Genomic DNA, 23,490 nt, shown 5'->3' with positions numbered 1-23,490 from the left:
GCTAACCGCCTTCAGAATAACTTTGCATTACATGAAACAGGGTGTGTAGGACATGGCTTACTCTGATGGCCGCTCTCGATGTGCCATAACCTCTTGCAGCCCCCAGACTCACACGCAGCACTCGTCTGCCTGCCGCTGCGATTGGTCAGCCTGCCGCCTTCAATAAACTCAGCCTTGCATGAAGTAGGCTGTGCATGACATGGCATGCTCCGATGACCGTTCTTGAGGCGCTATAACCTCGATCTGTAACAAGGTTATTTAAAAGTGATTGCGAATGTAGTAATTCTATATTACTGAGTTCTTACAGAAACAATTGGTCTTGCGCTTTGTCTCTACATCTCTGCATTATCAGATATCACTCGCAAAAGGCCTTTTTTGCATATGCATCTGCGCTTGGAATTCCTTGTTTAAATCTCCTCTATCAGCGCGTGGTTCATACACATTGGTTGTTCAGCATGCCTACCCAACTATTTGATTTATATGGAATGCAATTCCTCTTTAGGTTCAGTGTCGTTGGTGGATGGGGGATCCTTTTCTTCTTTATTGTCGCTTTCCTGAGCAATAACAGGCTTAGCGACAAGTATTGGAACATCCTTGCTACAGCGTTCGTCGCCGCGAACATCGTTTGGGTTATCGGATTGGAAATAACCGTACGGTCCAACCGGTCAGGCAAGTTTCTATTTAGGGCTTACGTGTAAGTTCTTAGATATCCACTATGCGTATGATTGAAGGTTACGTTCAACTGATCATTCTGGGAGTCAGGAAGCAGTCCAAGAAAGGTAGTTTTGGATCTAGACCTTTGATTGCCTTGTTACACCGCGAGTTCAAGAGGCAGACCACGAACAGAATTGCGTATGTGCAGCAATCCCCGTCAGCTACTCGTGAACCAGTGCCTCCAGACGGCCCATCACATCTTAACTGTACCACCTGCCATACAACTCCGTCCAGTCTCGAAGAGATGAGTATCGTGTATGCTCCCTTGATAGGCGACGCAATCCGTTTGCTTCATATCCATCCGTCTTTAGACGAAACGTTGGGCTTGGAAGCTGACTTGGTACATTTCCCACTCTTGTCTGCTCAGTTGAAGAACTACAAAGCCTTGTCTTACACTTGGGGGGCAGAGAAGGCTTCCGTATACATTGCCATAAATGGTGCGTCCATGTCAATTAGCCCAAACCTTGACAAGATACTGCGGGAACTAAGGGCTCTAGAATATGAATACGTATGGGTAAGTCCAGGAGGCTCTAAGTCCTTCAGTAGCTCGAGAGCTAACAGTAAGTCCAGGTTGATGCTATTTGTACAAACCAGCAAGACGACACAGAACGTAGTGCCCAGGTCATCCGCATGCGAGCCATTTATTCTGGAGCACAATCAATAATTGTCGCTACCGAAACTGGAGCTACGATCGCTGGAGACCGGATCATCCAAATACTTGATTCCGTTGAAACAGCATCGTATTCGACCAGCCCCGCTACCAGTTTTGCCGATATACTCAACGACGAACTGGCTCTGTCGGCGCTTGAAGCATTCTTCAACGACCCTTACTGGAAAAGGATATGGATCTTACAAGAGTTTGCGATTGGATACAACATAGAATTCCTCATCGGTAATCGTACGATTGCGGCCACCAAGTTGCGGACATTACTCGAGAAGCTGAACGAGCAAAGTTCAGTTAAGGATCGGTGGAAGCAAGTGAACACTGTGTTCAAAATCCGAATGGATTGGCAGCAAGAGGTTTCGCTGAAACTTTTACTACTTCTTGAGATTACCCAGGGGTCATTGTGTCGTGTCAGACATGATCGTATCTTTGGCCTACTTGGACTTTCGGTCGACGCATTGAAATATTTGCCCGAACCAAATTATAACATCGACCCGAACACAATAACAGTCGCAATCGCACGCGCCTACATCCAGAGAAACACGCTAGAGATCATCCTCTTAGCCCCGCATTGCCCTCACACTGATCTACCGACCTGGACTCCAAACCTGTTCCATTTCGATTCCTTCCCTCCTGAAAGCAGATTAATCCGCATGATATCGAACAGCGACTCTAAATCTCAGTGGCGAGCGACAAGTGAAGCGAAATCGAATATAACCTTCCAAGGCCAGAGTTTGATGACGCCTGCCGCTCGGATTGGATCCATTCGCAGTCTTGGAACAACATTTTCTGACCCTATGGAAACAGGATTCCCAGTCCACGACGCTACTTGGGCCCGAAAAATAGGTTCTTCTCATCTCTGTAGAGAGTTCTACGAAGTAATGCTTGAAGAACTTTACACGCCGAACCCCAAACCTTGTTCTCTCGGGCTATCTCACACTCGCATGTGCACGGTACATGGGCATAGTTTTGTAAAAAGCTTCCTCCCGAGCCATGGGTCACCGGATCCAGAGATGCTGCACGGTGAGTTGGTGAGATGGATTTGTGCGAACAGAGCCTTTTTCACTGGCGCACGCACACTGGCGGAGAGTGCGGCGCGACTTAGACACCCCTTCTTGATGTATGGCTGGAATGCTTGGAATAGGACTTACTGGAATAACAAATTTTGGGGAAATGAAGCGTTTTGGGTTTGGAGAAGAATGGGCATGATGGCAAGACTTGACATGCGCTTGATGTGCTTGGATGGCAGCCCAAAGTACCAAATCGGCTGGGCGGCGAAAGGAGCGCGACTGCATGATGAAGTTTTTCTCATTCCTGGCTGTAGCAGTCCTGCTGTTCTACGCAAGCGGCCTGACGCAAAGTACGAGGTTGTAGGTGACGCTATCGTCACAGGAGCTATGCAAGGAGAGCTTTGGGAGAAGTTGCATTCAGAACACGTTCAGAACATCGAGATTGTGTAGAAGTATGTGAAGAAGAAACAATGTCAATATTGCTTGCGAGTGTACCGAACTTCGCACTCATCAACACCATCGCGCACCAAGTTGCGTCATGGAATTCTGTAAAGGCCATTTTACCTTCTTGCATTGGAGGGGTTATAAGAACGGCCAGGGCCAACGCCCTCTCCAGATGGATGAGAAAGTGCAAGAGTACAGGGCATGGGGTGATCTCATAAACATGAGGAGTCTGTATTCGTTGTCATTCCAGCGAGAAATTGAGCAAAGGAGATGAACCAGGGCGGGACATGGAAAAGAAGGAACATACACCTACTCATCCCGAAGGTGCTTGCTTGCTTACTTGCCTATCTCATATCCCATCTCCCAACTTTCCAACACTCCATTTCACACATGCACCAGCCCTTCCAAATCAATCTCCACCCCCTTCCTCCTCCTAAACCTCAACTGATTCCCAGTATCCAACGCCTCCGTCTCCCCAAACAAAATCTTCGACGACAAATCGCAATCCTCACCCAGCTCCCAATCATACTTGAGCAGCAAATGGTATAGCGCAATCTTCATCTCATTTGCGGCGAAAAACCGCCCGGGACAGCCTTGTACGCCGTGGCTGAAGGAGAGGTTGTCTGGGCCTGTGGATAAGAGATGAGCTTGGCTGACTTTGGTGGGGTTGGGGTCGTCGCGCACGCGGTAGTAGCGGTAGATGTCGAATTTGTCTGGGTTGGGGTGAATGGCTGGGTCGGACATGTGGTAGCCGTCTACGGCGATTTGTTGGCCTTGCGGTATGATGGTGCCGTCGGGGAGGACGACGGTGCGTTTAGCTTTGCGGCGCATCGTTACTGTTTGGTTTGAACGTTAGTATTTTTTCATGTTTATATTTGTTGTTCTCCTTCTCTTTCTTTGTCTCTCTCCCGCGCGCTCCCTCGCAATCATCTAAGAAGAAGATAAAATACAGGTTTTTGGCAACTTACAATACGCGGCGGGCCTATACCTCTGCGCCTCCTTCAAGCAGCTATTCATCAATTTCAAATTCGCCAACGCCCCCTTTGTCAACCCCTCACTGCTCAACACCCGCACAATCTCTTCTCGAAGCGCATCTACGTATTTCGGCTCACTTGCTAGTAGCGTCAAGGCATGCGTCAGCAGCTCACTTGTCGTATGTATCGCGACAAACGACAGCGCAGTCTGAAAAAGCGCTGGATCGTACTTCGTGCCCCAAGCTTCCTGCTCGTACCAGTCAATTATGTCGTTGAAGACGGGTTCGGGCTGCCCGTTCCGTCTAGCCTCTTCCTTTAGCGCTTGGCGTTGGGTGAATAATGGGGTGAGGATTTCGCGACATCGGTTTCCGTTTTCACGCACGGTTTTGGCTTCCGAGGAGAGGTAGGGGACGAGGAACTTTAGATACGGGGGGAGTGCTGCCATTTTGAGAGTCATGATGAAACATGTTGCCTAGAATTCTTTTACGTTAGTCGGGTGGTAATATCTGAATTGTTCTTGTCCTTTTCGAATGCAGTGTTCTTCTTGAAGATGGAAATTGACTGACGGTGTAGGCTTTTGAAGCTGAGAGCCAGGCTTCGTTGCGGCACATGGTGTCGCCGAGGAAGATTCTGGTGGATAGACGGGCGGTGAGTTGAAGAATCGAGTCTGCAATGACTGTTTCTTTCCATTCTGCGAGGGCGGTCAATCGGTGCAGAGAGAGGTGGTGGATACATCGTACCGGGATCTTTGCCAAATATCACATCGCACGCATAAGTGGCTTCTTCTGAGAGGGGCTTTGTCAATGTGTCTTGAAGATATTTTTGTTAGCTTGATATAGTCTACACAACTGCTTGATCTGCTTACTCAAGTATTTGGTGAGTTGATTCATCACAACGGTTTGTACTAGTCTTTTCTCGTGTAGTAGCACGGCAAACATCTCGAAGCCGTGCACATGTCCAGAAAACATCTAATACTTGATGAGCTCCAATGTCATGTATCGACTGTATCAAACAACGTACCCTCACTACTGCTTCTGCGAAGCTAAGATCCATTGAGTTGCGAATCGTAGCCGCATACTCTGGAGGTAAGATAAGACATTCGCCCGTATCAGTAATCAACCTGTAAAGCTGCTTGCCGTAGCGCCTCCTGGCTTCGCTCATTATGGCCCTCCCATTCTGTTGGAATTCCAGTCGTTTGAATAGTGCAGTCTGGTACCAGCGTGGAGGGTTGGCTAGAGGTGGTTTCGATTTACCGCTGGTCATGACAACGATCGACAGTACAACCATGACACCCAGAGAGATTGTCACCATCGCTGGCAAAGACTGCACAAGTGCGTCAAGCGATGGCTCTGGTGGAACATGAGGAATTCGCGATGGTCCAGGAATCGACATATTGAGGATATCGTGGTTGAATGGATGGTTGGAATATCTAGTGTACACAAGAGCTCCATTCTTATAGCGAATTCTCCATCAACGCAACCTCACCATCGGGTTCCTGTCTAGGTGCATCTTCCGTGCTAGGCGTATCAGTAATCCCTTTCTCATCTATATCCAGTCATGTGGCTACCTTTGACGTTGTATCGACCCACTGATCAACCACAGTCCACGGATAGCAAAAGCTCCTCCTTCCGAATGCAACCCCATATCTTAAAGGCTCTCGTTAGGCCTCGGCACCATATGCATTGTATACGACGGATGCAATGACTTCCCACGTTGAGAGGCCTGGTGTCTGAGCTCGAACCAACCACAACCCTCCCAACCCCCCAAATCCCTCGCCAAACCAGTCCTCTAAAATGGTAGAAAAGCCCCAAGTATAAGACACCTGAGTACCGTTACACTAAAACCTCCGAGTAACAACGACAGTTTCGAAAACCCTCCGAATGACGTCAGAGGCGCAGAGTCCTGATTACTTGCGACATCCCTTATTGGCATGGTAGATACAAGGCCAGGAGCCGAAAGCTTGAGGTTGCTTGTTGAAGTCAAGTCCACCTCTTACCATACTCTGACGGAACGGGCCGACGGCTGGGAGTTGCTTCTCGAAGCCAAGTCTGCCTACTCCCGTGTTAGTTGATACAACATCATCCGACACTTGGTTCTCATCTTGGATGCATCTTTTACTAATTCTTCTATCCTGTATAGACTAAGCGCCCAGTCCTCACTCAGCAACTACAATCCTAGCAGAACCTATTTTCTCTTCCTCAAACAACCTCTGTCATACATCCTAGCGACATACATGTCAACGACTGCGCTATGTGCCCATCACTATATAGAAAACCACCATAAAAATAACATATTTTCCGAACTTAGTAGTCGATATGATTAATATCCCTGGTTTGCGATCACATCAGCAAGCCCATCTTCCAAATGTGCAAGTCTTAACATTTATCACGATGTCAGGAATAACATCCGAACAGAAACGAGAACAAGCAAAAAAGAACAGCTTTTCTATAGACTAATACTCGTATTGTTACAAAACTACAGTAGTATCGGACTACGGAAAAAACTAACCACCAAATGGGCGGGTTAGAGGGACGGGCAAATAAAAAAAACCACATTCGGCGCCTCCTCTAACTACCAAGAAGCTCATATCAAGCCTTGTCTCTTAATCAATAAGCAAGCTATTCAGCCTCGCCTCAGTAGCAATAACATCCAACGCCTGCTTCACCTCCAACACTCTCCTACACTCGCTCAACCAATCCTTACTCAGCACCTTAGCCCAACCCTGCAAGCCATTCATCTCACGAGCCGCGGCATCCAAATCGCCTTCCTCGAGCAAAACCTCTGTTCTGCTCAGCACAGCTTCCACATCCGCACCAACCGCCAATCCCGACTTCTTAAATAGGACCTTTGACATGGCCAAGCTAGCAAGATGGCTCGCCATGCCCGCGTCCTCGGGCAGCAGTGCCGCTTTCCTGACTTCCTGTGCGACGCGGCGGAAGCGGTCGATGAGAAGTGCCGAGCTGGGGATACCGCGTTGGTACGCGGCGGGGTTGATGGAAGCAATAGCTGCGCTGACGACGGGGTCATCGGCGGCGATTTCCTTGAGAGCAGCGAGTTCCGTGACAAAAGGTTTGGGCGTGGCTTGAGTTTCCAGAGCCGACTTGACTGCCTCGACGGCCACGACGAGATGCTGCGTCTTGAGGTTAGCGTCGACGACGCTGTTCCACTCTCCCGTCAACTTTTCGAGCTCGTGGACAGACGACGAGAGTTCGTTGAGCTTGCCGAGGCGGCCGTCACGTTCTGCTTCGACGCGTTCGCGGACGTTTGCGGTAAAGGATTTTTGCATGTTGATGCTTTGCTCTAGGAGCTGGTTCTTGAGCTTCTGGTCGTAGACTTTTTGTGCGGCCTGGAGTTCGGACTGGAGACGCTCTTTGTAGGATTGTGATAGACGCTCGCGCTCATTCTCGAATTCCTCCTTGAACTGGGCTTCTTGAGCCTGCATTTGGTGATCAAGACGTGTGACGAGTTCCTTGGCGGCTTGGTCGAACTCCGCGTGGGCGGCGGCGACCTTGTCTTCGGTCTGCTTCTGCAGGCTCTCCTTCATCATGTTGATGTCTGACACGACCTTTGCGAGCTCGCTCTTGGCCTTGTCAAGCGCAGAGTTGTATTTGCCATCGTGGGCGTTGTCGGCGTTGATGACGGTGATGATGTCGTTGACAATCTTGACAACGTCTTGGACAACGGGCTCAGTGGCGGAGGGGACGCTGAGGTGGTCTAGCTGGGAGATGGGCTTGGCTGAAGTCTCCTTCTTGACGACCTCCTTGACCGGGGTGGCCTTCTTCTCTTCTGTCTTGGACGGCGCGGGTGAAGGTGCGCTGGAGGAGACCTTGGGCTGCTGACCGCTCGACTCGGTGTTGTCGGGCTTGTTGTTGGCGTCGACAGCGCTCAGATGGGGGCCCTTGGAGCCCAGGTCGCTCTTGTTCTCCTGGGCTGGGCGCGCCGTCAAGCCGCTCCTTCCAGGAATCGTGACCTTGTTCTCGCCTGAAATCTGAGGGTGCAGTCTCGGTTCTCCAGCGCGGCCGGGGAATCGTCGCCTGAACTCGCGCTCCTCAAAGTATGCAACGGCATCCTCTCCATAGGGAATGTACTCGGTGAAGAAGTCGTGGAAGTTGTCCGAGACGAGCGAGTACCAGACACCGCCGGCGTAGCCGAGGCCAGAGAGGACGGTGAGCCACAGAAGGAGCTTGCGGAAGATGCGTCGCTTCTTCTTGGGCTTGGGCTGGATTGGGTCAGGGGCTACGCTCGACGATCCGGGGCCGGTGGGCGGTGTTGTCTTTGGCGATATGGCGGGCGCATCGCGAGAGGCTGCGGCAGCCACGGAGCTGTCGGGGGCGGGCGGTGCTTTGGGAATGTCCGAGGCCTGGATGGAGCCCTCGCCGACGGGGGTCGGGTTGGAGGGCGATGTGGTGGGTGCTGGGTTGGGGACGGCCGTCTCGCCCAGGTTCTTCTTATCGTCTGCGTAGAAGCGTTGAGCGACGTGCCATTGCGGGCGAGCGGCGCGGACCAATGGGCGGGCAGCTGGACGGGCCCTTAGGATGGAGGCGCGCAGCATGGTGGGCTGGCCCGGGAGATGCTGGATGGAGGTCGGAGTTGGTGATGGTCGTCGATGTTGACCAAGGCCATGAAGATTTGGAGCTCAACCGACATCACACGTCAGGTGGTCCGTGTGTACCCACCTCCCTCTCGGCGCACACATAACCACGACACCGACAACACCAGCCCAAATTCGACTCAACGTCGACAACATGCCGTGTCGAGTCCACATTTGCTCCCTGCACACAAGTCGCTGCTGCTAATAAGTTGCTGCTGCTAACAAGTCACTGCTGCTAACCAGTCACTAACTGCAGCTTCACTTTCACCCCATTCTCAATCACCCGCAGCCAGTCGCTTCTGCTCACCTTGACTCTCCAACTCTCTCTCTCCTTTTTTTCCTCTACATTGCATTTCACCTCTGGCCCTTTCTCTCACTCAACATCTTGCTCGTACTTTCCGTTTCGCAAACTCAAAATAGACCTCCGACTGAAACAAGACAAGTTAGCACAGCCTTGGGCGTCACCAGCTCGCAACGTCATCAGATCACGTCCAGAGCGCCGCCAACAGGCAGCCGCACTTCCACCTCAACAACACCCGCCCACCTTCACCCCGCGCGTTTCTAGCGGAGAGAGACCCACCTTCCAGATCCGTCTGCAGCGAGAAAATTTCAGTTGTGGCTTCGTTCCTCGGCTACAAAGTGGCAAGCTCCAACACCAACATCAAGTCTGCACCTCCGTCAGCTGAACAGAATCTGAACACCTGTCCCCACCTCCACCAAGGAAAATGGCCAACAACGCGCGACAAAGCGCCGCGGCGCATGACGAAGAAGATTATAGCTACGATCTTAGCAACGCCATATATGGTCACTTCCCCATCTCACCCCACCAGTCACGCGCCACTTCCCCAAACTCTTCCAAGAAAAGAAAACCCATCACCACCAGCGCCAACCAAAATCTCGCCAGAAAAACCACCATCTCACTCAACCGCCACAACGCACCTCCAACCTGGCTTCCGCAAGCCCAGCAATCTGGCAAAAGAGAATACAACATGTCCATCCACCAGAGCACGTGCTTGAACCTGAACATGGCGGCGTCGGGACAGAGCTCAGAATCCGATCTGTGGATCTTGCCCGAACTCGACGACTGGGAGGAAGGCGAGGAGACGGAGACGGAATCGAGTAGCCAGGGCACCCTATCGCCATCGGCATCGCAATCGTCGACAACAGCACCCCAACTGCCAGCAGCATCTCAGGGACCCAACAAGTGGGCTGGGAGCTTTTTCCGCCGTGCGGCAAATAGTAATTTGGAACGTCTGCGGACTCGTCTCGAGGGTGATGGCTGGGATTTTGTGGGCGGGCGGTATCGTGATGATGAGATGAAGTGTCTGAGTGGTGGTGGTGGTGTTGAGGGAGAGGAGAGTTTGGATGAGGAGTTTGATGTTGTTGTTTTGTCGGGCGAGAGGGGAGTGTAGTACTACTGGTTGGTCGTGAAAGACAAGTTACCTGGGTAAGGTATCGGTGGTAAAAAGAGAAGTATGTGGGCGAAGACGAAGGGTTCCGACATTGACGACAACTTTTCATGACATGAGTACACGAGGATCTTTGCGGTTTTTTTCTAAAAGCGAGTGTTTTTCGACGATACCCCGGCTGTTTTTCTTTTATAGTACATGCTATTGGTTGATCACGATGGTGGAAAAGTTGGCCAGAATATTACGAGTCACTAATGCAAACAAATATCGACCAACATGTCGTTATGACGGATACCCATGCTGTTGGAGATCTCTACCTGATAAATTCTGTTATCGCTTGGATTGTCCAATGAAGCTCATGTCTTCTGATTTACATGTTATTGCCATCGATCACTTGGAATGTATTCACGGTATACTTATCAGCGCACATTGTAACAAGTCATCATGATCATTATAACATTGTATGAAACCTATTTTCTAACAATAAGCCACACCGTCCACCCTGATCCGCCGTAACGATCTCAACTCATCAAATCAGTGCACGTGTGCACCAGCCAGCTTAACCAGCTTGGGGAAATCCGGTGTTCCAAACCCAGTGATCGGATCCCAGCCTTCCGTGACAGGGAAACCTTCAACGTTACATCCACGGCTGAAGCCCTTGGTAATATCAGTAAGGCCCTTGTACCCCTTCTTGTACAACCAAGGGTTCAAGAAACCCAGAGTGGGCTTGCCACTCGCCAACAGCGCATCGTTGACTAGGGAGAAGATACCAGCAGTCAATGGGCAAGACGCCGAAGTACCAGAAATAGTGCCTTCGGTCCCGTTCCAGAAGTAGGCAAAGTACAGGCCTTGGGCAGCCAGATCAGGGTATCCGCGGCCCGTCTTGTTGTAGAGACCCTCGTAGGTATCGCCGAGCGAGTCAACGTACTGTGGCACGACGCTGTCCTGGTACCAAGGGCGGGGGAAGTAGTTGCTAAAGCCACTGCCGCTAGAGTAGAGATCGCGGAAACCAGCAGACGTGTTGCGACTCGGGCGGTAAGCCGATTCCTCGGGCTCAAAGTTCATGGTCGCACCGACAGTGGTGACGTAGGGGCACGAGGCGGGGAAGTTGGGCTGGAATTGGTACTTGTTGCGGCCGTCGTTTGTGTAGCAGGTGTCTGTGCCGCCGATACCGTGGTCGCCGGACGAGAAGAAGAGGGTTGTGCCTCTGGCACCTACTTGGGCGAATTGCTTGCAGACACGCTCGGCGTAGCTCTTGGGCACGGTCTGCTCCGAGTCGCCGTACGAGGTGGAGATGATGCGGGGGATGGAGTGCTGGGAGAGCAGCCAGTTCACCCACACAAGGTAGGGCTCGTTGGTGTTTGTGGGGGTGGAGACATCGGGTGTGAAAGGGGGTGAGCCGCCGGTGGAGAAGGACGTGATGGGTGTTTTCCAGCTGATGCCCGAGATGGCTTGGACATCGAGGTTGGCCTCGCGGCTGATACCCTCAACAGTGGATTGGTTATAGGTCAAAGGACCGTCTTGAGTGGGGCCGTTGTCGATGGAGATTTGCTTGAAGGCGTAGGCTTGGGATACGGCTTCTGGGCGGTATTTCTCCAGGAACATCTTGGTATCGGGTCGGATGGGGATCTCGCCGAGGTAGTTTGTGAAGCCGACGCTGTTCTTACGGCTGGCTTTGGTGTGGTACCATTTGGTCTTGTAGAGAGTCTGGAAGCATTCCGGGGTGACGGATGTCACGTTGCAGACAGCAGAGATGGTGGAGTTCTGGGGTGTGTGGTAGCTCGCGGGTACCTCGACTGCCTCATCGACAAACGTCGCCTCGTTGGGGGCGACGCGGAAAAAGGATGTAGTAGGCTGGATGGTGTCGATGTGAGCGTGCAGGTGGCGGGGCAGAGACCAGGCAGTTGTACGCGCAACAATGGAGCCATCCTTGTGCTTGTAGGTGTGGTACTCGGTGTCGAGAAGGCTCTCGACCATCTCAATGGGAAGATGGACAATGACCCAATCCTTGGCCGAGCTGTAGCCGACATCATCAGTGTCGATACCGCTTTCGCGGAGCCACTCGTGCACCAGGTCGTGAGTCTCGGAGCTAGGCGCAACAAGCTCGTCAACCTCATCCGCGCTCAGATGCTGACCGTAGCGCTTGTGGTCTGGGTCGGAGACTATGCCATGTCAGTTACTCAAAGACACTCAGAGCTCAGTTGTAGCAAACATACCTTCACGGAGATGGCGGTCAAGCTCCTCAAATCGACCCTGCTTGAGACCAATCTGCAGCTGGATAGTCTTGCTACCATGTGCCCTCTCGAGCTTGGTCCACTCCCTCGGCGCAAAATGAGTCTCCTTGACAACATACGGGCTTCGAGCCTGGATAGGAGAAGCCAGCGCATCATGCGCGGCGACAGCAGCCAACACAACAGTCGCGAAGATCTGCATAATGAATATTGGTCTTGAGATCGGATGGCAGACGCGCCCAGTCGCATCAAGCAGTCTTGATAGCTATTTAAGCTTCAGCGAAGCACCGGCTAACGTCGCGTCATTACTACCCAGAAGCTCGTTGGTACCTTGGCGTACTCCAGGGCCTGCTGCCCCATGTGGAAGGTTGATAATAAGGTGCATAGTACTTGCATGTCGATCCCCGTATAGTCGGAACAAACGCGACTGTTCTCCCATCGCCTGGGAGCGCGCAATCTACATCGCGGCAAGCTGGAGATTACCAGGATTTCACAAACGACATGCGACATACACATAACGTGCTACAATTCGCGACGTTGTGACATGATAACGATAATGACGATGTTCGCAGAGGCCGGGGACAAGGCTTGCAACATTGCAGGTCAGTTGGTGTTGCTAACGGAATAGCCTCGGAAGTAACCGCGCTAACGCCAGAATAGGAAGCTACAAAACTTGGACACATTCGTGCCGCTCGATAAACAAGCAAAGTCAAGCCGCTAGTCGGTGGAACTGACGGCATTCAAGCTGGTCTTGGTAGAGCTTGAGTCGGTCTTGGGAAGGTGATTAAGTGGATCGTGTTCCGCACTCGACTAACTACCAGCGACGACCCCGCCGCCAACCTGGTTGACGGCTTCGAACGAGTGTACTGGGTTCGGTGACCCAAGAGCGTACTTTTGAGCTCTTCATTGGTGAATTGGACATCAAGGTGCTCGCGTTAATCTGTTTTCTGCCATGGGCGGAAGGGCAATGGAATTCAGTGCCGCGCGGTAGTCTAGCCTGACAATGAATGATGTGAACTCTCGATGACTATACTATAGTGTGGTAGTCCTCATTGGAAAACTTGTTGCTCACTATGCTTGCTTCCGAAGATCTCAGGACGAGTGTGACGAAAACAACTACATTTGATCCTTATAAAGTCGCCTTGAGGTAATCGCGGCAGCCACGATGATCGCATACCCACCAATTGTTATGGTCTTCCTCTTTCCACTACCGCCCAATGATCTGCCCATTTCAACCTCCATCCTACACTCCATCACAGAAAATCATGCTATCTGTATGTCAACGATACGACTTCTCACATGACTGCCAAGGACGCCACCGGTACTGCGGGGCTCATAACCTCGCCACCCAGCCTGGTGCATGTTCAAGGGCTGAAGATATCCTAATCATGCGACACTCTTGACCTTCACTCGCAGATAAGCTGCGTCCTCCCAGCGCGATGCAGTCGATAACTACAGCCCGGCGACATCCTTGGACGCCAAGCTCTGTGAGCGATTGTTGCCAGATGTGTCGCTCATTTTTCGATTTTGTCGCCAGGCAACAGACTAGTGACAAAGCGACAATGGTCTTTCATAACATTCAGCAGCTGAAAGAGTCTTCAGAGAATGGCTGTCATATGTGCATCTTGATCTTATTGTGTATAACAGCGGAACAGCAGCGTCGGTACCTTAAAGAGCTGGAGCGCGCAAGCGAAGGCGAGCTCCAATTCGTAGCTGTTGTTTGGTCCTTCGCTTCGCCACCGCCGGACCCTGGAAATACTCCGTACCTACGAATCGAGGAAGCATATCCAAGACCACCTGTACGCAATCGAGTAATTGTCTGCGAATTGAATTGTGAGGATTCAACAGATGAGCATCAATTGAGTATGTATCATTGTCTCTTGTTGCACTCCTCTACTTATGAATCGGCTACCAGTGCGGCTCCTGAAGCGAGTGGAGCCATCTACAGATTCTTTTGAGACTCTCAACACGATACATTACTGGCTGAGAGAATGTGAAACGACTCACACACGATGCGCGCAAAGAAGAGGTGAACGGACTCACCAGACTCCTACCCGACTGCTGCAGGTGCAGCCTTTCAAACCGAGCCCCAAAGCCTATCTCCGTCAGACTGCTCAGATACCAAAAGATGCCAGGTATGCGACTCTGAGTCACTGCTGGGGTCAATACATGCCAGTAAAGCTCGAAAAGAGGACGTTGCAAGCATTCTTGGATGGAATCGATGTCGACGGGCTTCCACTAACCTTCCAGCAAGCCATCATGCTCACCAAGTCGCTTGGTATAGAGTACATATGGATCGATTCTCTTTGCATTGTCCAGGACGATGAAAATGACTGGGCCAACGAGTGTACTCGCATGACATCTGTCTACATGAATTCATTTTTCAACATCGGGGCGAACGCGGCCGGAGATTCTCGAGGAGGCCTTTTCCAACAACGATCATGGAAATCTGTGAACCCCTTATCTTTGCCACTTACGTATATACCCACAAATTGGCATCGCGAACCTGTTGTGTTGTGGCCGAAACCTGGAACCGGGAACCCGCTTGATCATGCGCCGCTTGGGACTAGAGGGTGGATCGTTCAGGAGCGTCTTCTTGCGCCACGTACTGTCCATTTCCTGCAACACAAAGTCGTATGGGAATGCGACGAATGTCAGGCATCCGAGACGGACGTCGCGGGAAAGCTTGAATACCTTCACTTGTCTAAAAAGACATATCTAGCTGTACCTATAGCACAGAGCAACGGCGCCAGCGGTCGCATCCTCCAGTTTCTGGACACATGGTGTGAAATTGTAAACTTATACAGCGCTGGCAAGCTGTCGGTAGCCACAGATAAGCTAGTAGCATTATCTGGAGTCGCAAAATATATGTTCGAACATCGTCAGGACAACAGGGCTCTGCAGTACTACGCCGGCCATTGGAGCCAAAACTTCGAGTTGCAACTAACATGGTCTGCGCTTCACTCCAGCACTGGCAGTCGGTCACGGACTTACGTTGCACCTTCATGGTCGTGGGCATCGTACAATGGCGAGGTTTCATGCCCACGTCCTTACGGCAAAATCTTATTGGCACAGCTCATTAGCATAGAGACCTTCCCTCAATCCGACCCGTTTGGTGCGGTTTCAGTGAGCTCCCGGGGCTATGTTCGCTTTCGAGGTATTTTATGCAGAGCTACTGTCACACACCTTGAACACTGGGATAAGGAAAAACGTTCTAGCACACTCAGATTGCTCTGGTCTGGCGTCAACATTGAATGTGTTGATTTGTCATTTGATGAGCCTGACGACGTAGTAATACTCGAGGACAGTGTTGAGCAGCAAAATTCCTTTGTTGTTTTCGGGATCTCACAATACGGCGGTTTCTCATTCCAAGGGATCCTACTGCAGTTGACTGGGGTTCAAAAAGGTCAATACCGTCGAATTGGTGTCTTTCAAATTGAGCACCAATTTTTGAAAGATGAACAGAACCACTTTGGTGCTTTACAAGATGCGTTTGGTGCTATGGATATGCCTGAACAATACTATGAGCACAGGGGGAACAACGGGTATGAGTTTATGATTGTTTGAAGTTGACTTCACTCTGGTTCGCTATGCACTTCGCTGAATCATTACTATCGCTACAACGTCTGTCTTACACTAAGCGCTGTATAACTCCTCGTCCTCATACTTGGTATGCGTTCCCTACTCTTAGCATGGATGCACAAGGTATCTTCGGAATTACTGTTTCTAAAACTAGATAGAGTGCTATTGAGATCTGTGCTCTATTGAGGTATGCCTTAGCTGGGATAAGAGGCTTGTTGGCATGGTCAAGACGAACCTAGCTATCTCCGTGGCTCTCATCATGAGACCCTTATCGAGGCAGTCACAGTACGGAAGGCTCTAGTATTATCATCTTGGAACACATAATTCGTGATCAATATGGCTCCTACTCGTTGGCTTGACATTGCAAACCGTCAAGTCCCAACCAGCATATCTAAGAGCTAGACTACGTTAGAGCTAAATAGTGAGGCAGCTAACATGACTAAAGTCGACATGGCCTGGTTGCAAATTCGCCAGACCAGGCGTCGCCACCTCCACCGGTACATCTCACTCTCTCACTCCCCCCACTACTCCGCACCATTCGAAGTAGCGACATCGGGGTTAGGGTAGTACCACGCAGCCACAGCCACAATGACATAAACAATGATAAGCATAGCGCCCTCAAGGTAGTTCGACTCGCCGTCCCTGAGGAAGTTACCCACCACAACAATAGCCAGCACCAGCAAGACAATCATAAAGATCTCAAAGTTGAGGTCCATATCCTTACCCATGATCCAGCCAACAATAACCACGAGCGGAGCGTTGAAGAGAGCAGTCTGGATAGACGGACCGATGCAGTGGAAGAGTGCAAAGTTAATCTGACCATCCCACGCTTCGTCAATAGCAGTCAGATGCTCAGCCGCCTTTTCGACAAGCGGCAGCATGATGAGGCCGAGGAACTGGTCTGGAACCCCAGATTCAACAACATCTTCGATGCGCTCGACGAGGAAGACGGCGAGGAGCGTGACAATAGCGAGGGACAGGACAAGCGCAACCATGCACTCTGTAAAAGTAAACTTGGGCTTGGCGAGATCCTCGTGGTGGTCCAGATCAGCGTGTTCATCCGCCTCGAGAACTTCGTCAAAGAGCGAGTGCTGGGAGCGCGCATTGTACCAGATGAAGATGCAAAAGGCGATGATGAGGAGGATGGAAGTCACCTGACTGATTCTGAGGACATTGTGCTGCAGGATCTTTTCCGTAAACTCGTGGTGCTTTGACGCGTGAGCGACGGCGGAGCCCTTGAGCGCGGAGTAGTAGGCTGATGGGATGAGCAGACCGAAACCGGCTACGAGGAGCAGACCGGATCCGACTTCGCTGACGGAAGCGTGGAATTTCTGGCTCATTTGGCGGAGGCCGCCGACGAAGAAGCAGCTAGCATCCAAGTCAGTATAACGTGCACACTTGAACTTTTCGTGGAGTACTCACAGTCCAAGACAAAGCAGCAAGTTTGTCAGTATAGATCCCAGGATCGCCGCCTGGATGACCGGAATGAGGTTTCCATGCTCGCTCGAACCATCCCTAGAATGATGTTTGGCAATCAAGATGATGAATAGGATGATTTCCACGATGCTTCCGAATGCAGTCTCAATCAGGATTCCGCTGACCTTTGGCATCTTCCTTGCAAACTCCTGGCCTGCGAAACCCAGGAGATTGGCTACGGGCACCATGGCGATGTAGCTGGTCGCGAAGATGGCAATGGGCATCGACGGAGCAGCAAAGTGCAGCACAATGGCTACAACGACAAAGGGCCAGAGGAGGTTGGTGTACTTTGCCGCATTGCTTCCGGAGCGCCAGGCTACGTTGATGAAGTGGGATGGGTGGAAGCCCTTGCGGCCGGACTCGCCATCGGGGTGGATGTGCGAGGGGATGATGTTGTGGAGAAGCGGGGTGGATTCATTGTGGTTGTTATTGCGGTTGTTCTGCCCATTGACATGGTCGTACAAGACGCGTGAGACGTTGTGCGAATTGTCGTGGCCGTGGCGGTTGGAAGACATGGTTGCGAGATTCCGGGTAACCGGGAGTGAAGGGCGCTGTGGTTGGTGGGGAATAGAGAAGCTACCCTGGAACGGCGGGCAGCTCGTGAGTGGCCCACTGCAATGCTGGACGGGAAGCAAGGCTTGTCTTGCTGGTCAATTTGGCTAGCGAGCACGATGCGAGATGCAATGAAAGTTCTTCCTGCGTAGTGCAGCTGGGATGGAAGAGTTGAGGTGAGAGCTTGAGGTTTTTGCGGAGGGCGGTGACGCGCTGCGAGACTGCCCAGACGCGGCTGGGGCTGGGCGTTGCCGAAAAACAAGGCAGGATCGTCGAGGTTTGCCAGCGAAGCAGCTTCTTGCATCGCGCAACATCGTCAAACATCACGAAAGATACTGTTTCGCGTTGCGATATCGCTCAGGGCTGGTATCTGATCTCTTTCGGCGTTCGCGATGCATAGCAGTGGGAGTTGATGGAACGCAATGGCCCTGGACACTTACGGCTGGCGAATGAGCTGTGTACGAAAACAACAACCATCAGCGACTTCGGCTTGGGAGCTTCAAGTCGCTTCTGGTTCCCTCGTGAACGACATGTTGTGCGATATACCGGAAATCCAAAAGCGCGATTCTGACTGAGTTCCACCATGGAGTTGACTAGAAAGCGTCTACGCGCGAACCAAGCCAGCTGAAGATCATGTTTCATCCAAGGTCGACCCAGTTGACATGATCACGAAGAGACGAAAGTTTTTTCTTCCAGACTTGCATGGTATTATCTTTGCTCCAATCAAATGCGACTCCACGAGCATCCGAGGTGCGGATGATGAGCTCAACCATAGGACTCTGGTGGGCCGTGGTCCATCCCCATTCAACGTCCAATGAGACGGATTTCCATACAGATACTAGAATCTTGATAGAGATATGAAGACTACATACCTGTTCGACTGCCTCACATTACTTTTAGGTCTTTACATATTGCATCAGAGGTGCCACCGAGATACTGTGTGGTTTTCTCAACGTCGTAGCAACCCTACAGGAATAATCCAGCCATTATGCCTTTGCCAACCGCTTCAAGGCCGAACGGAAGCTGCACAAAAATTCCTGACCATACGCCACTGCCAGTGGAGACACCCCCGAGCGATGCGAAGCGCGGTATATGCCGGCTGCACTTCCTTGAGAGCGAAGAGCAAGACTCATTAGACTTCCTCAAGTACAGGATTGCGATTCAGTTCGAACGTTTTACCGCTGTTAGATCATGTCCGCTGTGCGATACCGAACTCGTCCATTACGGCATGATCGCCCGCATCGAACATCTTCTGGCTCAGGCTTGCAAGGCCCAGGGCAATGTAACCGCCTTGAGAAAACGCTATGATTACGCGTACGAACCGTTTGAGCGACTTGAAGAGCTAGAAGAAGACGTAGCTGGCGTCATGGAAGATTTCAGGAACGAAACGAACAACTCATCCCAGCCGACTAAGGATTCCTTGTTCACCCAACTGCACAAAGTGCTCAACAAGAACAAGATCTGGGGCAGAGACTTGGACTACCTTGAACAACTCCTTCTGGACGGTCACAGTATTCCTGAAGCCATACAGATATGGTATACGTTTAAGCTCGACTGGGCTCAAGAAGACTTCGCGGCCCAAAGTATGATGCTAGGCAAGCAACTCGATCCCCTTGTCGATCAGCTACACGAACTTGAGTACGCCCTCCAGCATCTATTTGCAGATCTTCACGAATTCGACGGATTTCTAGACCTGGAGATTGCTTTGGAAGTACAAAACGTGTTTGGAGCCACTGCTCTATCGGACGAAGTCTTCGAAGAGCCGGAGGAATGGAGTCGTTGGCAAGATAACACAGGGCTGAAGATTGAAAACGCCGAGATACAATCTGATTGGTTGCACAGAACCATTGGTCGGTTTCAACGCGGGCTGAGCAGTCCTGAAGTATCGGGTCGTGTAGAGCAGGAAGAAGACACGGCCGACGTGTATACTGCGGTCACGAATGCGATGGAGGAGGGTTATGATTTGGCGGAAGTGTGGGGATTTGCAGACAGCGAAGGCGTAACGGATAGTGACTATGGGGATGAAGACGCGATGGATTTTGATGTGCTAGATTCGCCTTAAGGCTGCTGATGTCGGGTATGAGTAAGGCAACGCCGTCAAATACCCCAACATCCGCGGTTCGAACAACAATTGTATCATAACTAAAGATCAGAAAATGATTAGAATCGAGAACATCGTACTCAAGTCAGGCTGTCACAAGGCTGAAAAGAAGGCAAACTCATTTCCCCTCCCAAATGTGCCTTATGGTTGGGCGCATGCAACTGGCCATCACTAATCAACTCTCATTGGCACGGCTGAGTATGCAGGCTGGTCTTCGGCGAAGGCGTAGCCGCGTGAAGGGTGACCGTGGCCAATCAACGAGATGGGCGATACGGCTAATGGTGAGCAAGTCGTGCTCAGCCACCACCCAGAACAGCGCATAGAGAAGAACAAAGTCGGCCCCTTGTATCAATGTGATCACTCCTTCATCACCATGCTCAATGAGCGAAATGATGCTTTCACAAAAAGACATTTTCCCATACCATTGATACGAAGATGCAAAGCCCTTCTTCCGAGGATGATGAAATCCAGCGACAGCCGCAGGCAAGGAAACAACCTGAGGCATGGGCAACTCACGACCCAGCCGAATACGTCCATAGCTCCGATGATGAGAGTCCTCACCTCAACCAAGAGAGACAGATGAACCAGCCTTCATCAGAGGAAAGCTCTGACGATGAAGACTACGAAGATGACGAGGACGGCGAACGCTCGACTCTCTTTTCCAACGAGGCTCTCGAAGAAACAAGGTCTGGGTATAGATCCAGATTTGGGATTATGGAAACAGACAGACCGGGAAAAGAAGCTCATGAACTCGATGATTTATTCTCGCTTTCGGAACGACTTCCTACGACTGCAGGATCCTCCAGTCATGCCAGACAGGGTTCACGCTCGAAAATGTCGATCAAAGCTCGATTCATCGTTGCAGATTTCATACAGAAGTTCGTCAAGGCGTTGTATGAAACGTCTGGCCAAGTGCTTTGGCACGGTGGTACGACCATACAAAGACCCCATCCATACGTCCAGGTGAAACTCCTTGAAGATACTCTTGAGCTCTACGCCACTCTGTTGCTGTCCGTATCAACGACGGTCGTCAATGACCCAGCGAGTGCCAATGAAGAAGCTTATGCGACACGTATTCTGGTTGGAGCGGTCTTGGTCCAACAATACAAGTTACAGATCGCGCATCTTCTTCCCCTATATTTATCTGCGCAATATCCCTCAAGAATCGCCTCTCTCTTGAACTCATTGCAACAGATCGATCCACCAGACTTTTCACCCCAGCGACTTGGTCTTAAGACAAGGTCTGTAGGTATATCTTCAGTAGATCATGTCATCGATCTCTCAGATATACTTAATGGGCCGATAGATAGTTTGATACTCGACAACATCATGATGCGTCTGGATGTGAGGGATGAGATGAGGCTCCTGACCAAATACGTACGACATGGCCTTTATCGCGATGGTAACACTGCCATGCGGATGATCGAGGCAGCGATGTCAAAAAAGAACTTGGATTATATCCACCGTGATGGTTACAAGGCACGAATCAATGTGCCCTGGTGGTCAATTCGGGATTTCATGAATGATCAATACGGAGACATATCCTGATTTGGATCAGTCGTAACTCTTACTGGTTGTTCCAATCTGAACGCACAAGCCTCGACTTGTGCGGACTATGTCAAGATGACATGGCCCGAAACCGGTGAATTCTTCTTGGAACTTCTTGATGCCATCCAAGCTACTATCGTAGCATCAGATGCACAAAGGCCGGTTCGGGTTTCTCTAACAAGTGATCGAGGCCTCTCCGTCCGGGCGGAGATCCTCAGCCACGATGTTCGTTCCCACGCCAGTCTTGCTGCAGAAGCTACGAGCTACGACCTGCTCATACAACTCGGTCAGCAGTTGTCTTGGTTGAGCTCTGCATTTACAGTCTCGCCGTTCAAAGAGCAACTGGCTTACTCCAGCCCGTACCTCTTTCTAAGAGAGCACGGTGTTTTTGAAATCACGGTTGGTTATGAACCGATTGATGATATCAAGCAGGCATGCTGGTTACCTTTGTTTAATCGTGCCTGTCTTGTGGCTGGATTTCCTATAGCAGAGAGAGCGGAGGAAATTGGTCTTGAACTATCCTTGGATCTTCTAGCTGGACTCTCAGGCGCTCGACACGTCTTTGAGTACGAGGGAGGCTTAGTGATGAAAGGTTTCTCACACATGTTCGTCCCAGTTCGACGGCAACTCGATCGTGTTCAATGGCACGCCGTCTCTAGTCCTGATGAAGAGACACCGCTATCATATCACGACGGTCTTTCACGCTGCGCATCGCGTGCCACGCTCGACGAGGTTAGTTTGCAGGATCTTGCATCACTACGAACCATCGTTGGATGGTGCTCGGTAGCAACTACTTGCCTCGGTTCGAGCCACGTAGATTATGAAAACATCGATTACACCAAGACCAAAGAAGCCGATTCGGGTCCTAGGTGCACGGGTACATCTTTCGGCTTCCAGCAGATTGGTGTGGCCGCTTTGGATGTTAGGTTCGGCTTAAAAGATGGAAAGAGTCACTTCCAACGAGCTGGTCCATATCAAAGGACTATCCAACTCGCAGAAGGTAGTCCTATAGTGCTACACGACGTCGAGGGGAGAAGATCATGGCTCGTTCCTGCAACTAACGTCATGTTGCATATAGTTCAGCATCGCCATCACTTGAATCCTTTCCAGGTGAACGGAAAGCCGATCAATCTCGATACAAACGTCGCAGCAGGGTCGTCGGCGGAAGCGGTTTTGTTGAACAATCGAACTCAAGTCCTGTACGAGGACGATGGTTATACTTTTGGGGACGACATCTTGAACACTTGGTCGATTTTAGAGCTTCTTCTCGACCAGAACGTCAGTCGTCAACGCGAAGCGCCCGGTATTCGTATTCCAACTTCAGTGCATGAGAAGTTATATGGGTTTGAGTTCAAATCTGTAGTTAACCCGGATGGGGTTTTCAAGCTCAAGAAAACGACCATTAGTAGAGATCACGGCGGATGGTCTAAGCTTATCGAAGAGATTGACGCCTTGGTTCTATTCGCTAATGGTTTTGGGGATGTCATCCTACCAGCAGATGGTTCTTGCGACGTTTTATGTCACAAGTGGAGAAGGGTACCAGATGGGCAAGACTATCTGACTACAACCACGGATGTGCTGCGAACCCTATTTGATAAGGCAGGCAGTCGAGTGGATCGGAAATACCTTACTACCAAAAGTAAGCTTCGATGGCATCAGGGAAGCTCCGCGTTGTTCAACGAATGCCAAAATGTAAGTCTTTGCGATTGCACACGCTTACAGCAGCTCGTCCCAGAATCAGCATTTGAGGGTGCTCAACCTCCGGCCTTTATAGCTGATGAAGGAGCTGTGATCTTTGGACATCTTGAGCCTCGTCCAGCGCCTCCGCGTCCTACAGTACCCAAGATTTCTGGTAGCTTATACAGCCAGCCGAATGTTCCGATCCTGCCACGCGTTGTTCGTCGGCGCAGCAGTACGAACGACGAACGCAAGGGAAAGACCAGACGGCTGGATATCGAGGCTGAAGAGTTGAACTGTGAGCATAACCAATGGCCGCAAGCTACGTCATGAGCCATCTTTTGAGGCTCCAATATACTTTCTTTTTGATACATGTGAGAGACGGGCTTCGGTGAGCTCGGTCTAGATTGATTAACAAGAATGTATTGAAGTACACTTTGATGGACGGTTGAAGATTTCTCATGCTCATGGAACCGGCATTTACTCCCTATCAAGACTAAGATCAGGTATTCACGAA

General features: G+C 50.9%; 9 protein-coding genes across 9 annotated transcripts; 5 read left to right on the top strand and 4 right to left on the bottom strand.

The window, feature by feature from the left end:
- Nucleotides 1-455: 455 nt before the first annotated feature.
- AA0111_g11390 (hypothetical protein) lies at nt 456-2,838 on the top strand (the record flags this gene model as incomplete). The annotated part of the gene is made up of 3 exons (XM_028645250.1): nt 456-694; nt 763-1,228; nt 1,285-2,838. 3 exons carry the CDS (start codon nt 456-458, stop codon nt 2,836-2,838), a joined length of 2,259 nt encoding a protein of 752 aa, XP_028500993.1.
- Nucleotides 2,839-3,216: 378 nt separating this feature from the next.
- Nucleotides 3,217-5,198, bottom strand: AA0111_g11389 (hypothetical protein; the record flags this gene model as incomplete). Its single annotated transcript, XM_028645248.1, has 6 exons — nt 3,217-3,668; nt 3,801-4,278; nt 4,373-4,497; nt 4,547-4,615; nt 4,672-4,774; nt 4,827-5,198. 6 exons carry the CDS (start codon nt 5,196-5,198, stop codon nt 3,217-3,219), a joined length of 1,599 nt encoding a protein of 532 aa, XP_028501010.1.
- Nucleotides 5,199-6,408: 1,210 nt separating this feature from the next.
- Nucleotides 6,409-8,358, bottom strand: AA0111_g11388 (MICOS complex subunit; the record flags this gene model as incomplete). The annotated part of the gene is made up of 1 exon (XM_028645247.1): nt 6,409-8,358. One exon carries the CDS (start codon nt 8,356-8,358, stop codon nt 6,409-6,411), a length of 1,950 nt encoding a protein of 649 aa, XP_028501009.1.
- Nucleotides 8,359-9,122: 764 nt separating this feature from the next.
- Nucleotides 9,123-9,809, top strand: AA0111_g11387 (hypothetical protein; the record flags this gene model as incomplete). Its single annotated transcript, XM_028645246.1, has 1 exon — nt 9,123-9,809. One exon carries the CDS (start codon nt 9,123-9,125, stop codon nt 9,807-9,809), a length of 687 nt encoding a protein of 228 aa, XP_028500990.1.
- Nucleotides 9,810-10,340: 531 nt separating this feature from the next.
- Nucleotides 10,341-12,239, bottom strand: AA0111_g11386 (Tripeptidyl-peptidase sed2; the record flags this gene model as incomplete). Its single annotated transcript, XM_028645245.1, has 2 exons — nt 10,341-11,968; nt 12,023-12,239. The coding sequence occupies 2 exons, from the start codon at nt 12,237-12,239 to the stop codon at nt 10,341-10,343; spliced, it is 1,845 nt and encodes a 614-aa protein (XP_028501015.1).
- Nucleotides 12,240-16,143: 3,904 nt separating this feature from the next.
- AA0111_g11385 (hypothetical protein) lies at nt 16,144-17,610 on the bottom strand (the record flags this gene model as incomplete). Its single annotated transcript, XM_028645244.1, has 2 exons — nt 16,144-16,987; nt 17,042-17,610. The coding sequence occupies 2 exons, from the start codon at nt 17,608-17,610 to the stop codon at nt 16,144-16,146; spliced, it is 1,413 nt and encodes a 470-aa protein (XP_028501017.1).
- Nucleotides 17,611-18,635: 1,025 nt separating this feature from the next.
- Nucleotides 18,636-19,709, top strand: AA0111_g11384 (hypothetical protein; the record flags this gene model as incomplete). The annotated part of the gene is made up of 1 exon (XM_028645243.1): nt 18,636-19,709. One exon carries the CDS (start codon nt 18,636-18,638, stop codon nt 19,707-19,709), a length of 1,074 nt encoding a protein of 357 aa, XP_028501016.1.
- Nucleotides 19,710-20,183: 474 nt separating this feature from the next.
- AA0111_g11383 (hypothetical protein) lies at nt 20,184-21,296 on the top strand (the record flags this gene model as incomplete). Its single annotated transcript, XM_028645242.1, has 1 exon — nt 20,184-21,296. The coding sequence occupies one exon, from the start codon at nt 20,184-20,186 to the stop codon at nt 21,294-21,296; it is 1,113 nt and encodes a 370-aa protein (XP_028501012.1).
- Nucleotides 21,297-21,371: 75 nt separating this feature from the next.
- AA0111_g11382 (hypothetical protein) lies at nt 21,372-23,306 on the top strand (the record flags this gene model as incomplete). The annotated part of the gene is made up of 1 exon (XM_028645241.1): nt 21,372-23,306. The coding sequence occupies one exon, from the start codon at nt 21,372-21,374 to the stop codon at nt 23,304-23,306; it is 1,935 nt and encodes a 644-aa protein (XP_028501011.1).
- Nucleotides 23,307-23,490: the final 184 nt, after the last annotated feature.

The sequence above is a fragment of the Alternaria arborescens genome, assembly GCF_004154835.1.
Source record: "Alternaria arborescens strain FERA 675 chromosome Unknown contig_49, whole genome shotgun sequence".
Lineage (NCBI taxonomy): Eukaryota > Fungi > Ascomycota > Dothideomycetes > Pleosporales > Pleosporaceae > Alternaria > Alternaria arborescens.
This window is presented reverse-complemented; position numbering and strand designations above follow the sequence as displayed.